Source organism: Bidens hawaiensis, unplaced genomic scaffold (assembly GCF_021521415.1).
Source record: "Bidens hawaiensis isolate Kalapana, Puna unplaced genomic scaffold, B.hawaiensis_p1.1 tig00025388_1, whole genome shotgun sequence".
NCBI lineage: Eukaryota > Viridiplantae > Streptophyta > Magnoliopsida > Asterales > Asteraceae > Bidens > Bidens hawaiensis.
This window is the reverse complement of record NW_027494058.1, coordinates 119,443-136,589: the sequence shown is the minus strand read 5'-3', so window position 1 is coordinate 136,589 and position 17,147 is coordinate 119,443. Positions and strand designations below refer to the sequence as shown.

At 37.2% G+C, this 17,147-nt stretch overlaps 1 protein-coding gene across 1 annotated transcript; it reads left to right on the top strand.

The window, feature by feature from the left end:
• The first annotated feature begins 1,872 nt into the window (after nt 1-1,872).
• Nucleotides 1,873-2,975, top strand: LOC143571526 (uncharacterized). Its single transcript, XM_077056925.1, has 2 exons — nt 1,873-2,923; nt 2,971-2,975. Exons 1-2 carry the CDS (start codon nt 1,873-1,875, stop codon nt 2,973-2,975), a joined length of 1,056 nt encoding a protein of 351 aa, XP_076913040.1.
• The last annotated feature ends 14,172 nt before the right edge of the window (nt 2,976-17,147 follow it).

Genomic DNA, 17,147 nt, shown 5'->3' with positions numbered 1-17,147 from the left:
TGTTTGTTATTATAAATCAACTCATAATATATATTCGTTCATATATTATTATTATTATTTAAAAAAAAAAACAGATTCCTTCTGGCAAGTTCATGTGAGCTACTGTCACCCACTCCCTAGCATCCAACACAATATAGGGACATACTCTTTCTGCCTCCAAATGCACCAATCTTCAACTCATCATGTTCAATCCCTTTCAAAATGCTGCATTTATACACACATTGTAAAATATTGTTTGACATAAAGTAATTTTATCTTGCATTGTAAAGATTAAACACTAATACGTATTTAAAACAGATCTCATGAAAAGCCAATCTCATACATTGTTTTAAGTAGCCAATCTCAAATTTCTAATTTATTTTAAGTATTAGGCATTATAATGATTATTAAAAAAGTACACTGATATTCTGGTTTATTACTTCTAGAGATGATCTTCAATACCAAATGGTTTGTGCGGAGGCTATCATGATTGATATTTTATTGTCGTATTTACGAAAAAAGAGTTTCATTGACCCAGAATTACATGCTTTGTGCATCAAAATTTCGGACAATTATAAGTGTTTGATGCAACTTACATACTTCCGCATTGCAAACTGTTTGTTCTTATAATCACCATAGAGCCGACGATAATGATTTTTCTTCTCTCGACAATAATGCTTTAAGTTTGATTACTTGGTTTAATTTTGGGACTTGTGATTATTCCAGATTGTGAAATTTCTCTTCTTGACGATGTGTTATTATATCAAGAATGATTTTTTTTAACGGCAAATTTCTTAAACTTTTTAGGACTTGAACCAAAATTTTTTTTTTCACGTTATCTTGTTTTTTAATAATGCTATTAAAATACTAATTAGCATATTATGGTGGTTATCAAATTTACGTTACGTGCAAGTTACATATATTGATTTATAAACATGATTTGAATTTGTGTATCATGATCTGAAATTAATTTGTCACATCGTTTTAATGTGTTTGAGCGTCGTTATAAACTAGTGAAGTAAACCTGTAGTCATTGATTAAGATCTAGTACGTAAAAAGAATTAAAAAGAAAATAAAAATTTGAACTTGCTGCAACAAGTTTGTTTTTTAAGGTGAAAAAGAATTAAGATCTGTCGGCCCAGCCTGCTCGGTGCATTGCCTAATTGTCGATTAATTGTATGGATTCACTCGCTTTTGTTGGTAATTTCCAACTTATTAGGCCCGTCACGTGTAGGTGACCGGGTTAGACCTATTGTGCTTATGGAATTCATTAACGATGTAATTGGTTTATGGGGTTACAATTGGGCTTTTACATTTGGGCTTTACTTGTTGCCAAGTTAGGGTATCTCTATAAATACATAGTCATATTAGGGTCATGGTATTGTGAGAGGGTTTATAGTATTCAAGTTTTGTGTTAGTTTTTTGAGTATAATAATAAGTGAGGTTTACCCTAAATATCGTGTGCTCGTTTTTGTTTCCGTTATCAATTCGTTCTTGAATTGGTATCAGAACGGTCAAGCTCTTACCGGTGATAAAGCGCGTTTGATCAAAGTCGTGATAGACACGGTGTGATTGAAGACCGGCGATCGTTCGTACGTTCGAATTATTTGCTTGAGAATCTAGTTTTTGCCAAAAATTGAAATTCTCACTGTTGGACCCCACCTTCAAGATTAACTTGGTAAAGAAAAAAAGTCAACAGGTTCTTATTTTATTTCGATGGCAACTGTTGAGGAAAAAGTTTTTAATTGTTGCTTGCTTTCTGGGGTTTTTTTTCGCTTACTGGACGGAAAAAAAAGGGAATAACAAAGAGCTTTTTAGTTGTTGCTTGATTCTTTTTGTTGGTTCAATAAAGCGTCAACTAGTATTTTTGCGGTTAGAGTTTTACGAAGAACGATGAGTGATAAAGAAACAATGAAGATGAGCAGGAGCGGGAACCCGAATGCATTTCAAAGTCCCATGCTTACCTCTACCAATTACACAGTATGGGTTATTCGAATGAAGGTACTCTTAAACGTGCATAAGGTTTGGGATACCATTGATCCGGGTGCAACCAATGATGATAAAAACAACATCGCGATTGCGTTGATTTATCAGTCGATCCCGAAAGCGACAATCATGCAAGTGGGTAATCTTGATTCGACCAAGGAGATTTGGAATGCGATTAAGACGCGTAATCTGGGGGCTGATCGGGTTAAGGAGGCAAGATTGCAAACCCTCATGAACGAGTTTGATGGTATGAGGATGAAAAAGACGGAGACCATTGATGAGTTTGTGGCAAAACTCTCGTGTACGGCGTCGAAGGCGGCGAGTATAGGAGAGATGATCGAGGAAACTAAGATGGTCAAGAAGTTCCTTTCAAGTCTACCCCGAAAGAAGTTTATTCAAATTGTTGCATCTCTTGAACAAACTTTGGATCTCAAAACTGTTGGGTTTGAAAACGTGGTGGGACGTTTAAAAGCATACGAGGAGTGGATTCAGGAAGAAGACATGCATTCCGAAACCCAAGTTAAGCTTATGTTTCAAAGGTCTGAATTCTCAAGTAGTCGGTACAATGATCGTGAGTCCACTCGTGGAGGTCATGGACGTGGAGGAGGGAGAGGACGAGGTGGTCGCGGGTCGAGTCAAAACCGCGGTAATCAAGAAAACGCCATGAACAGGGAAAACCGTGAGCATAAGGTCAAAACCCGGGACCTCTCAAAGGTTCAATGTTATCGATGTGATGAGTTTGAACACTTTGTCCATAAGTGTCCCAACCGAAAACAGAAAGTTCAAGGTGAAGCAAAGTTAGCTGACGCATTCGAGACAAGGGATCCTGCTTTGTTTATGATGAAGAGTGTTCAAGAAACGGTGTTCTTGAATGAAAAGAAGGTTATACCCGGAAACTACGAGTCCAAAGATGGTGATGAATGGTACCTAGACAACGGCGCGAGTAACCACATGACGGGTAAGATGTCTTTCTTTTCTGAACTTAACAATCGTGTCACGGGAAAGGTTAAGTTTGGTGATGACTCTTATGTTGATATAAACGGTAAGGGGTCAATTTTATTTGAGGCTAAAAATGGTGAACATCATTTGCTTACGGATGTTTATTTTATACCGAGTCTTCGAAGAAATATTATTAGTCTCGGTCAAGCCTCAGAACACGGGTGTGATATTCATATAAAAGATAACTACCTTACGATGCATGATGGGCAAGGTAGGTTATTGATGATGGTGACTCGTTCCCCTAATCGGCTATACCGGATACAATTAAAGATTGGTAAACCAGTTTGTTTACTTAGCCGAATTGAAGAAACAAGTTGGTTGTGGCATGCTAGGCTTAGCCACTTGAACTTTGAGTCGATAAAGCTAATGGCTCGGAGGGAGATGGTTGAGGGAATGCGTGGCATTACCCATGAAAACAAGTTGTGTGAATCTTGTTTGGTCGGGAAGCAAACGAGGCAATCCTTTCCTAATTCGGTGGCGTTTAGGGCAACTCGGGCCTTAGAACTTGTGCACGGTGATCTGTGTGGACCAATTGCCCCTCCAACAATAGTGGGTAATAGGTATGTGTTTGTTTTAATCGATGATTACTCACGATTTGTTTGGACGTATTTGTTGAAGCCCAAAGATGAGACGTTTGAAGCTTTCAAGAAGTTTAAGGAATTGGTTGAAAGTGATGTTGGGAAAAAGATCAAGACGTTTCGTACCGACCTAGGTGGTGAGTTTACCTCACATGAGTTCAACCAGTTTTCTGACATGGATGGCATTCGAAGACATCTAACGGCACCATACACACCTCAACAAAACGTGATGGTTGAAAGACGGAACCGAACCTTATTGGAGATGACACGGAGTATGTTAAAAGCAATGGGTGTTCCGAATTACTTATAGGGTGAGGCAATTCGACATACAACGTACATCGAGAATCGGATTCCTACTCGTGCCTTACAGGAGAAAACGCCATACGAGATGTTAGAACAAAAGAAACCGAATATTGTTTATCTTAAAGTATTTGGTTGTGTGGCGTATGCATACATAGTGGGCACTCACTTGAAGAAGCTCGACGACCGTTCGAGGAGTTTAGTGCATATCGGAGTTGAGACCAGGTCCAAATGTAAGGCCCCGAACCCGGTAGCCCTACTTTAACGTCGGATTTACTCATAAACACAGTTCTTGCAACCAGAGTTAATTAAAACTTTCGCGGAAACGTTTACTTGAAGCATTCGATACAAAACATTCAATCTCTTCTTTGATACTATTAACAAATCATTATATTTAAAACATCTTTTCTTCCATCTTAAGATGCCAGCCGTTCAATCCATGCCATGTGCCATCCTCATGCTAGTTCTTTGGTCTGATCACCTGCGTGCATACTAAAAGTCAGCTACGCTGAGTGAGTTCTAGTTAATCAAGCAACTTATCATACAACCACTACATGCATCATATACGTATCAGCAGACACGTAGTCCACTATCTAACCTGCTTACATTACCACTTAGCCTCTTATTTACGCCTACCACTTTGCCACCTTGCCACTTTAATAACGTATAACGTTATGCCACTTTGCCACTTTAATAACGTATAACGTTATGCCACTTTGCCACTTTAATAACGTAAAACGTTATGCCACTTTGCCACTTTAATAACGTATAACGTTATGCCACTTTGCCACTTTAATAACGAAAGCACGTATAGGCTTACCCTACCACGTACTATTCTTTATGCCACTAACACTCTTACTAGACTCTTGCCACTTCTAACACACTCTACCTCTACCTGCCTATATCACACTTCATATCAGTTCAGTATTTACGTAATAAACAAGTCACATCATAACATTCATACACACTATCAACCACTTGGAGTTTACTATCCTTGGCGATACGTGCAATATCCGAAGATCGTTCACGTACCGACAAGCATTATAAAATATATACCTCGTATAACATCTATAGCATACACTTACCACTTAAGGTAAGTATATTCACACTTCACATCGAATATGCACACAGCCCCGAAAACATAACAAGGAAATGGGGCTAGAAACTCACCTGAACTCTGCTTCTTCCTCCGATAGTTGTAAATCCCTTCTTTAACTGAGCTCGGCTGACGTAAATGAGTCGAACTACGAACACGAGCTGGTTTTGTTGCTTTGGTTCGTCACGACGATCTAGCACCAACGAGCTTGGGTCCTCGCCTTTAGATCTTGGTTCGGGTTGTGTGTTTTGGGGTGTGTAGAGATTAGGATGGATAAATGGATGGAATGGAAAGGATTGGGGTTTAAGGGGGTATTTATACTCCCTTAAGCCCATGGACCGAAGGCCCATATTTCCTTTTGGTCCATATCTAATCCCATCTAATTATCCTACTAAGTCTTCATATTTTGCTATTATTATTATCGTTCCACTAACTCGTTTATTTCACCCGACAAAATAATATATTAAATATTACTTTAGAAATTTCGGGATGTTACACCAAAGCTTACTGGTTGTTCGATCCGAATACCTAGAAGGTTGTGATAGCTCGTGATGTGGTTTTTGACGAGAAGAAGACATGGGTTTGGTCTAATTCGGGTCAAACCAATGAAGGAACGGAGCTAGCACCGGGTTTAATTTGGGTTGATTGGAACGGGGTTATTGATACCGGAGTTGGGCAAGTTGTAACAGAGCCTATGGGAAGCAACAGCATTGGCGACGAAGATTCAGCTTCGTCGCCAGATTCAGAAACAGAATCAGCAACTAACCAGAAATTCCAACAACTCAGACAGCCCATCAGCACCTTTAGCGACAGATTCTGATGCTCTGGTAGCTAATTCCAACAACTCAGCAACTAATTTAGCGACACCAGCAGCAACTGGTTTAGCGACAATAGCACTTGACAAACCAGAAATTAACCTACGAAGATCTACACGCTTTTCGATCGCACCGGTTAAGTTTAATGATTATGTCCTATGTTCGGAAGTGGAGGACATCTGATGTAACACAAAGTGTACATCTTATTGCATCAAATTACTTTCATATTTATCCCGAAGTCCATGCAAATTCATTGTTTTAGGTACTTATTTGAGTTATTTGTGAATTTACAGGTCCGGGCGCCCGCCCGACAAAGAAAAGATGAAAAGATGACGTTTCGGGGACAAGAACAAGCAATCTGCCAAACCTGCACGCCCATGCCAGCCCGTGCATGGGCCCGTGCCAACCTGGAAATGTGCCAGTGCAAGCCAGTGCATGTTCTACAGCTAAGAAAGTTCAAAACAACCAGCCCGTGCACGGCCGTGCATGCCCGTGTCAGCCCATGCAAGCGTGTGCCCAAACATAGAAATCTGACTTTTTGCTCAGACTAAAGCAATAGGTTGACTTTCCACATTAGTGCACGGCCGTGCGTGCCCGTGCCAGACGTCCAGAATGCATAAATACACTTCCATTGTACTCATTTCAAGTGTGGAGCCTTAGGGGAATTCTCTAAACTTGCTGGAAAATTATTGTGTGTTTGCTAGAGAGAATTCAAGGCTTCCATCTTGTGTGATCATCCTTGCAAGTAGCAATCATCATTCATCTTAGTTTGCAATTTCGTGTTCTTAACAATGCTTTGTAAGACTACTTTGATTTTGTTTGTTGTATCAAGCCTTATGGGCTAATACTTTTAATACTTAGATTATGTTGAAGCTTTTACTTATGTGATATTTATTTATGCATGATTTTGGCAAGTTGGTGTTCTTCAAGTTTATGATATGTTTTGAATAGAGTTTAATGGTTGAATGCTTGTTTTAATTCCTAGTCTTGTTAGTTTGATAGATGCTTGACCATAATATGTTGGAAAACTATGTGTTAAGTATTTGTTTATGAATTTAGCTTGTATATGCATACTTTGTTCATATCACTAAGTTAGGAATGACTAGTGGAAAATAATTTGGTTATGAATTTTAACAAGCATGAAACCTATCACTTGATATTGGAAAATTGTATGGTGATAACATGATTCTTTGAGTTGGTTGATGTTTGCTAGAGATTAAGGCCATAATCCTTAGTTTATATTTTGCTAATTTAAAAGATTCATGTGTTTAACTAGTGTTCTTGAGCTTGTCTATTTTACATGATTTTAGGTGGTTAGTTTGTTGTTTTCATGCTAGCTTTCCTTTAGTTATAAGATTAGGTAGTTTTGCAAACTTACTAATCTATGGTTATTATCTTGAAAAACACCCATCATGATGTTTTGTTGTTAGTATTAGGTTGCCTTGATTGGAATTTGATGTTGATGCTTAATACATGATGTTTGCCATTATCATTGTCATTTTGTCACTAAGTTTAAGTGGATGCATAGTCTAAGTAGCATTGTTTGGATTGATTGTTAGTTGTATTTTATTTTCTTTGTTATTGTTATATGTTAGTTTATTAATTTGAAAAATCAATTTGATTGCTTGTTTGGTTAAATTAATTACAAAGATTTATTATCAAAAGTTCGCCGTGTCCATGGATTGATACTCGGTTCTTACCGATACTTTGCTACAAACGATAGGTACACTTGCCTTTCATGTGTGGTTTGGTTGTTGGTGAAAACCATTTTTAAAACCCGATTTGTGTGAAACTTTTATTTACATTTTCATATATATATATATATTCACACACGTCAAGTTTTTAGCGCCGTTGCTGGGGACACGGTGTTTTACTTTTGAAAACGATACGAGTAATTGATTTGCCTTGTTGATATTTTTGCTCTATGTTATTTTAGTCTATTTCATTTTTATTCATCTTATTTTATTTTATTAGTTATATTTTTAGGTAGTTTTCCGTGTCTTTTTTGTTTCCATTTCGCGCTTCTTTCGGGTGATGCATGTCCACCACACCCAGTCCTGATCTTGTTTCCCCCCTTTCCGAAACCGAGCGACATCTTTGAGAAGGTTTGAGGAGGAGAGCACGCGAGATTGCCAAGGTGATTGAAAACGAAGGACGACGCGAATCCCGAGGTTGAAGAAATGGCGGACTTCATATTTATTTATTTGCCCCTGATTATTATATTTTATATATTTATTGGTGAAACACTTTAATTGCTTAATATCTATCATTATGATAAGATACATTTTTAGATATGTTTGTTTGTTTTGCCGCTCGCGTTCGTGGGAGAGAGAAGGAGTTACTATTTGCTGAGCACGTTCGTAGTTGGAGGGCATTCATGGAAGAAGACTTTGGCATCATATCCCATGATCTAGTGTAGATTTCGTGAGTCTAGCTATTGACTCCGTAAAAATTTAGCTTGTTTAGGACTTTGTAGATTTTTGTGTGTTTGATTTGTGTAGATTTGTTTGATGACTTTGTTTTATGATGGATGTCATTAGGATTGATGGTATGGATTGTGTTTGTGTATTATGTTGTTTGGTGTGGTTTGTTTTGTATCGCCTTATCCTTGCAGGTGGATGTTGTGGATGTTTATTTGAGCAGTTGGCGTTGCCGGGTCTTCCTTGACCCTTTCGGGTCTCTCGTCTGGTAGCCTTGGGATTTTTCAAGGGAGTTTTCTGTTCTCTCCTTTTCACTTACTTTTATAGTTTTTTTGTTGTGCAACGAGGGCGATGCACAATTCAAGTGTGGGGAGGGAATTTTATGAATTTTGTTTGTCTAAATTTAAAATTTTTTGCAAAACTCCTAAGAAAATTTTTGTAGTAATTAATAATAACCACTAAGCAATTTTAATTCAACTTTAATTGTTTTCCATAGCACAAATCCTTAAGACATTCAAGCCAAAAATCTTTAAAAGACATACCTTTAAGCATGACAAACAGATTCACATTCTTACCTTGCAAAAGTTACCCATTCCGCCCGTTTTCGTGAGTTGGCCTCATCATTATTTTTTCTCATGTTTTTGCGGGCAATTGAGTGAGCCGGGTGATTATTGTAAGGTAGAACTTGTTTTTGGGATTGCATTTTAAAACCACATGCATATACATGGCATAAACCATTGAGGAATTTAGGATAAACCCTTTGTCTAGCCATTTTTTCACTTATATTTTCCTTACACACATAATCCGCTTAGTAGCCCATGTTTCGCCTTTTCCCGTGTTTTTATTATTTCACCCTATTTTTATCGCCACTTAGCCATATAGCCTTTTATATTTTCACCCATTTTTGGTTAGAAATCCGGTTAAGCTAAGTTAGTTATTTTTTGTATTTCATTTTTGTTGTATTTTATTCACTTGGGAACTTTAGAAGCACAATGCTTTCTCCCAAAGTGAAAAGTTTGTATGTAAATATTCATTATTTATGGCAAAAAAAAAAATCTTTGTAAGAAAAGAAGAGAAGTTATGAAGTTAGTTCATCATATATTAGGTGAAACTTGATTTCAAAGAGCAATTTTTGGTTCGTTAGCTCTCGGCCCGTTTAAACCATTTGGTTTAGTTAGTTAGATTTCGTTTTGTAGCTAACTTAGTTCCGGATTTTCTATCCGTTTAGCCACTTTTCCCAAAAATTCCTCACCCTAACCCTAAGCCAAGTTACAACCCTCGAGTACTCGTGTTTTATGCCATGTATGTGTCGGTTTGATTTGACCCTTAAACAAGCCTATGCCTTGCTTAGTCATCGTCTTGGCACTGAGTGTTCTCAACATGCACTATTACACGCATGATCACTAAATATAGCAGAGTGTAAGAGTGAACATTGTGAGGATTGCAAAGTGGGAATGTGATGACAATTTGTAATGTTCTCTAGATTATGTCTTCATTCTTATTAGGCTTGTTTAGACATATATACAATGCTTGTTTGATCTATTAAAGATTTGAATGATTATTGCTTGCGGGTTATTATTGCTATTGTGGAGTTTGTTTCATTTGCTTGAGGACAAGCAAAGTTCAAGTGTGGGGACAAAGCAGCAACTGGTTTAGCGACAACAGCACTTGACGAACCAGAAATTAACCTACGAAGATCTACACGTGTTTCGATTGCACCGGTTAAGTTCAATGATTATGTCCTATGTTCGGAAGTGGAGGACATTTGATGTAACACAAAGTGTACATCTTATTGCATCAAATTACCTTCATATTTATCCCGAACTCTATGCAAATTCATTTTTTTAGGTACTTATTTGAGTTTTTTGTGAATTTGCAAGTCCGGGCGCCCGCCCGACAAAGAAAACATGAAAAGATGGCGTTTCGGGGACAAAAACAAGCAATCTGCCATACCTGCACGCCCATGCCAGCCCGTGCATGGGCCCGTGCCAACCTGGAAATGTGCCAGTGCAAGCCAGTGCATGTTCTACAGCTGAGATAGTTCAAAATAACCAGCCCGTGCACGGCCGTGCATGCCCATGCAAGCCCGTGCCCGAACAGAGAAATCTGACTTTTTGGTCAGACTAAAGCAATGGGTTGACTTTCCACAATAGTGCACGGATGTACGTGCTCATGCACCTGCCTTTGCCAGACGTCCAGAATGCATAAATACACTTCCATTGTCCTCATTTCAAGTGTGGAGCCTTAGGGGAATTCTCTAAACTTGCTAGAAAATTATTGTGTGTTTGCTAGAGAGAATTCAAGGCTTCCATCTTGTGTGATCATCCTTGCAAGTAACAATCATCATTCATCTTAGTTTGCAATTTCTTGTTCTTAACAATGCTTTGTAAGACTACTTAAATTTTGTTTGTTGTATCAAACCTTATGAGCTAATGCTTTTGTTACTTAGATTATGTTGAAGCTTTTACTTATGTGATATTTATTTATGCATGATTTTGGCAAGTTGGTGTTCTTCAAGTTTATGATATGTTCTTGAATAGAGTTTAATGGTTGAATGCTTGTTTTAATTCCTAGTCTTGTTAGTTTGATAGATGCTTGACCATAATATGTTGGAAAACTATGTGTTAAGTATTTGTTTATGAACTTAGCTTGTATATGCATACTTTGTTCATATCACTAAGTTAGGAATGACTAGTGGAAACTAATTTGGTTATGAATTTTAACAAGCATGAAACCTATCACTTGATATTGGAAAATTGTATGGTGATAACATGAGTCTTTGAGTTGGTTGATGTTTGCTAGAGATTAAGGCCATAATCCTTAGTTTATATTTTGCTAATTTAAAAGATTCATGTGTTTAACTAGTGTTCTTGAGCTTGTCTATTTTACATGATTTTAGGTGGTTAGTTTGTTGTTTTCATGCTAGCTTTCCTTTAGTTATAAGATTAGGTAGTTTTGCAAACTTATTAATCTATGGTTATTATCTTGAAAAACACCCATCATGATGTTTATTGTTAGTATTAGGTTGCCTTGATTGGAATTTGATATTGATGCTTAATACATGATGTTTGCCATTATCATTGTCATTTTGTCACTAAGTTTAAGTGGATGCATAGTCTAAGTAGCCTTGTTTGGATTGATTGTTAGTTGTATTTTATTTTCTTTGTTATTGTTATATGTTTGTTTTGTAATTTGGAAAATCAATTTGATTGCTTGTTTGGTTAAATTAATTACAAAGATTTATTATCAAAAGTTCGTCGTGTCCATGGATTGACAGTCGGTTCTTACCGATACTTTGCTACAAACGATAGGTACACTTGCCTTTCGTGTGTGGTTTGGTTGTTGGTGAAAACCATTTTTAAAACCCGATTTGTGTAAAACTTTTATTTACATTTATATATATATATATATTCACACACGTCAACATTGAACTTCTTTTGTTAGAAGAAGGTGAACCAAGGAATTTTGGTGAAGCAAAATCCAAACCGGAGTGGATAAAGGCTATGCAAACGGAACGCGAATCCATTAGAAGAAACGACACATGGAAGGTGACTGAGTTACCGAGAGGGGATAAAGCTATCGGATTGAAGTGGGTTTTCAAGGTGAAAAGAAATGCGGATGGTTCGATTAATAAATATAAAGAAAGACTCGTGGCAAAGGGTTATGTGCAACAACCCAGAGTCGATTTTGACGATGTCTTTGCTCCGGTGGCGAGACTTGAAACCGTACGTATGCTCATTGCCATTGCAGCTACTGAAGGATAGCAATTACATCATTTGGATGTAAAGTCGGCATTTTTACAGGGGGGCTACATGAAGAGGTCTTTGTTTCTCAACCAGATGGGCTTGTTAAACCCGGGGAGGAAAGTAAGGTCTACAAGCTAACCAAGGTTTTATACGGTTTGAGATAAGCACCGAGGGCGTGGAATACCAAGATTGACGGTATTCTAACGGGTTTGAAGTTTGTGAGGTGCTCGAAAGAATAAGCGGTGTATCGGAGATTGATTGGAACCGATATTATTATTGTCGGTGTCTATGTCGATGATTGGTCGTTACGGGTTCAAACAACGATCACATTAATCAGTTCAAACTTGCGATGTCCAAGAAGTTTGAAATGTCTGTTTTGGGAATGCTCACTTACTATCTCGGAATCGAAGTCTCACAGTTGGAGAATGAGATTCAAATCCATCAAAGTGCTTATTCTCGACGGTTATTGAAAGAAGCCAGGACGGAGGATTGCTATCCAAAAAGTGTACCCGTGGATCCCAATGTGAAATTGTCTAAAGCCGAGGATGATGTTGATGCAGATGCAACGGAGTACCGAAAGTTGGTTGGGTGTCTTCGTTACTTGTTAAACACTCGACCTGATTTGGCGTTTTCGGTTGGCATGGTTAGTAGATATATGCAAACTCCAAAGAAGTCTCACTTGGCAGTAATTAAATAAATTCTTCAGTTTATTCAAGGAATTGTTGGATGGGGGATCAAGTATAAACGAGGTGGATCAAAGGAGTTGATCGGGTACAGTGATAGTAGCCATAACATTGATGAAGATGATGGAAGAAGCACTACCGGTCATGCGTTTTATTATGGGGGAGTCTCGATTTCTTTGTGCTCACAAAAGCAATGCACCATAGCGCTTATATCGTGCGAGGCTGAGTACATGGCGGCGAGTTCTGCTGCAGGACAAGCTGAATGGTTAGGTGAACTGTTGGCAAAATTGACCGGAAGAAAATTGAAAAAGGTGGTGTTAATGATTGATAACACATCGGCGATTGCCTTGGTTAAAAATCCAGTTTTTCATAGTCGGAGCAAGCACATAAAGTCCCGATTTCACTATATACGGGAGTGCGTGGAGCGGAATGAGTTAGCGGTGGAGCACATTAGTGGCAAGGAACAACGAACTGACATTCTTACGAAAGCACTTACGAGAATCAAGTTCGACTAGATGAGAAGATTACTTGGTGTTGAAGATCTCCTAGTTTCGAGTAGGAAATTAGGGGGTGATTGTTGGTAATTTCCAACTTATTAGGCCCGTCACGTGTAGGTGACCGGGTTAGACCTATTGGGCCTATGGAATTCATTAATAATGTAATGGGTTTATGGGTTACAATTGGGCTTTTACATTTAGTCTTTACTTGTTGGCCAAGTTAGGGTCTCCCTATAAATACTTAGCCATGTTAGGGTTATGGTATTGTAAGAGGGTTTATTGTATTCAAGTTTTGTGCTAGTTTCTTGAGTATAATAATACGTGAGGTTTACCCTAAATATCGTATGCTCGTTTGTGTTTCCGTTATCACTTCGTTCTTGAGCTTTTCGCTTTGTTTTTCATCGGCCATAAGTTCTCTAACATGATAACACATATTTTATTCAGTTGGTCTTCAATTCGAAAATGATAACACATATTTTATTCAATTGGTCTTCAATTTGAAATTCAAATATAATTAAAAGAACTCGAGAAAATGAAGATCAAGGTGAACACGTTCAACAAGATGAGTTGGTATGATTATTCATAGCAAGCATACATTACCAGCTTAGTTAATGTAATATGAGAGGTGTGATCCCTGCCCAATAAATGAGAAGTGTAAAGCTGATGATTACCTAAATTGTGGTTCGTACTTTTGCAATGATTTTCTTAACCATCAAATATAATGAATTGCTACTTTCACTTGCATTGTTTAATGATGTGTTTGGCTTTTACTCTAGCAAAGTAACACTAATTCTTATATGGCTACTTTTATAAACTTTTTGACCCTTAAGAATTCATATATTTTCGACTAGTGTTAGACAGATGCAACAGTTATTGTCCCGCTACCTTAAAAACATACCAAGATTAAAATACGAAGAATCACAATAAAATACTTCGTTGTTTGTATTGTTAGGGCTGAGTATCACGAATGTCTAAAAAAAGAGATGAAATACAAAACTACAGTAGTGAATTTGCTGTTGTTGACTTATATTTGACTAGCGTTAACGGAAGGCTAGTGACGGCAAGTATAGAACAAAAAACCATACACGAACATAAAAAACACAGCGAACAGAAATATTAAAAGGGCGCAAGTCCTTTGCGTGGTTCGATTTAAACTGATATATGTCTACAACCACAACTAATTAACCAGACAATCTTAATACTTAATTTTGAGGTGATGAGAATAGCAATTTCATATAACTATATAACTATATAAGGGGTGTATTTATTCCGGGCCTAACAAGAGTTGCATTATTGTTCATGGGCCTGAGCATATTTGCAATTGCATGACCATTTATAAAATCAGTTACTATTATTAAACTATTTTCAATTGGTCAAACTCGAGTTTGGTTATACTCGGATACAAATAGAGGTGTTAAAAAAAACCGGTTTGGGACCGGTTTTAGGCAAACCGAACTGAACCGGTTTGGGTTTAAAACCGGTTTCATCCTAACCGGTTCCCAAACCGACTTAAACAGCCAGTTTCAGGACCGGTTCCCCTTAAGATCTATCAAACCGGTTTTAAAACCGAACCGGTTTGAGAAAAACCGGTTTATAAACCGGACGAACCGACGTGACCAGGTCGGCCTATCTTGCTTCCAAACTGGTTTATAAACCGAACCAGTTTGAGTCAAACCGGTTTTGACCAGCCGTTGACCAAACTGGTTTTGTTTATAAACCGGTTCGGTTTGGGTTTTAAACCGGTTTTGTACACCTCTAGATACAAATATAAGACAGTTTTATTTCAATATTACGTGACACCTATTCTCCAATCTCTATAGTTACGTGAGTGGATTTTGAAAATTATATGGTATGGTTATTAGTGATTGTGAGTAAGGAGAAAGAAATGTTTTGTAAGAAAGTTAAATTTGAGGATGCACCGTTTACACCGTATAATTTTTTTAATATTTTATTTAAGTCGCTTTGAGTATAGGCAAGAGAAAAAATATAAGGAAAGTTGGATTTTAATAATTCAAAATATCAACCATTGTCCAATATTAATCCCAACTAACAATCTGGCCGGTGGCAGTCCCCACTTTCAGTTTTGTTACCTGTAATAATCCCAGTCTACCAAATAGTTAACTCTGTTAAAGTTTTGACGATGTGGCGTGTGACGTGGTGCTTACATGACAATAGTTTATTTTCTTGATGATGTGGCATTGAAATATATATTAAGTTAATTATATTTAAAATATATTTTTGTTTATATATGTACATTTAGGAGAAGTATAGTTTAAAAACCCTTTTGAGTTGAGAAAACCCTATGTAACATCGTTTTTTTTTGTTACATGTAATATATGTTGTTACATTTAATACAAAACATCGAAAACATAAAAAAAAACATTTTGCTATTTTTTTACATTTTTTTAGTAATTTTTTATATATGTTTTCAGGAGAAAGAAAATGTAAATAAACTTTAATATTTTTTATTAACTTTAATTGTGGACCACAAGATTTAATCTTTAATTAAAAACATGTGGCTGAAAATGGGATACTAGAGTTTTCACAACTCAAGTGGGTTTTTATTCTAACCTAACGCTGTACTTTTATATATTTATATTATATGGGTTAGGTTCAAATAAAAAGTTTGATTTTTCTAAGAAGACTATGAAGAAGGATATTTTAGTCTAACACTTAAATATCAAAACTCACTTACTTTAATCTCATAACCCACTTATATTAATTTCAAAAACCCACTTACATAAAACCCAAGTACATCTTCACTCATCTCATACAACCACCACCACTCCACTGCCCACCGCCACCACAACCATCTTCTACCGCCACCACCTCGCCGGAAAAGTCCGAAAAAACACAAAGAAAAACACTATGAAAAACACAATGTAAAAAACAAAATGGAAAAAAACACAATGATAAAAACACAATTATATGACATAATGTAAAAAATACAATAGAAAAAACACAATGACAAATACTATTGTATAACACAATTTTGTAAAACATAATTTGGTAAAACACAATTTGTAAAAACCCACTAATTTTTTCAAAATTTTTATATTACAATATGATACTCATATAAAACATAAAAAGACACTCGTTATTATGGTGAATTTGTTTTTCAATAAAAACAACGTAAAAAAAAGTTATGGACGTTTTAAAATGATGAAGGAATGTGCCTTGCATGTGGAGAGAGAAAGTAACAAATGTATTATTCCTTCTATGCCCTCCCCCTTCTTTCACACTTGATTTCCCCCTAAACTAATCTCAATCATCCATATTCAAAATCAATGGACAAGATTACTTCTTATACTTCATACAAAAACTATACTTCCTATTATAACCTAAGCCGACCAACTCAAACGCCAGCCACTACCCCCCATCTCCGGCTGTTACCCATCTTCTTCGGCGGCTACCCACCATCTCGGCCAACCCCAACCGGATCTCCGTCTTCCGTGTCACCAAGTCATTGCCGACCACATCGACCGTCATCAGCCACATCTTCTTCTCGAAATTGCCGGAATTATATGTACCATTCCCACCACCGCATGTCGATTGCAACAGACATCATGCTCAATCATCTATCGGGCGAGTACCTGCAAGTTAGGTCTCGATTCCATTTGTTGGCGACGGTGATAGGGTTGAGGGTAGCGGCCGACAACTGAAAATTTGGACCGACAACGTTTGAGTAGCTGACAATACTTGGCGATGTTGATATTTGGCTGACGAAGGGGAAGACAGAGGGTTGTCCAGAGATGGTGGCTAGCGGCCGGATATAGTGGTAGCGGCTGGAGTTTAAGTTGGCCGGCTGGTTATTTGGATTATTTAATATAAATATATAAATGCACTTATAAAAATGAAAATATATTTTAAACATAATTAATTAATATAAATAATATATATTTCAATGCCACATCATAAAAAAAACTATTATTACGTAATCGCCATATCACACACGTCACATCGTTAAAACCAGTGGCGAAGCTTGGACTAAGACATCGAGGGGGGGGGGGGACTCAAAATGTGTACAAAAATTCACAAACGATGGGGG

Coding starts and splice junctions, on each gene's coding strand:
- LOC143571526 (XM_077056925.1), top strand. CDS start 1,873: ATGAGTGATAAAGAAACAATGAAGATGAGCAGGAGCGGGAACCCGAAT.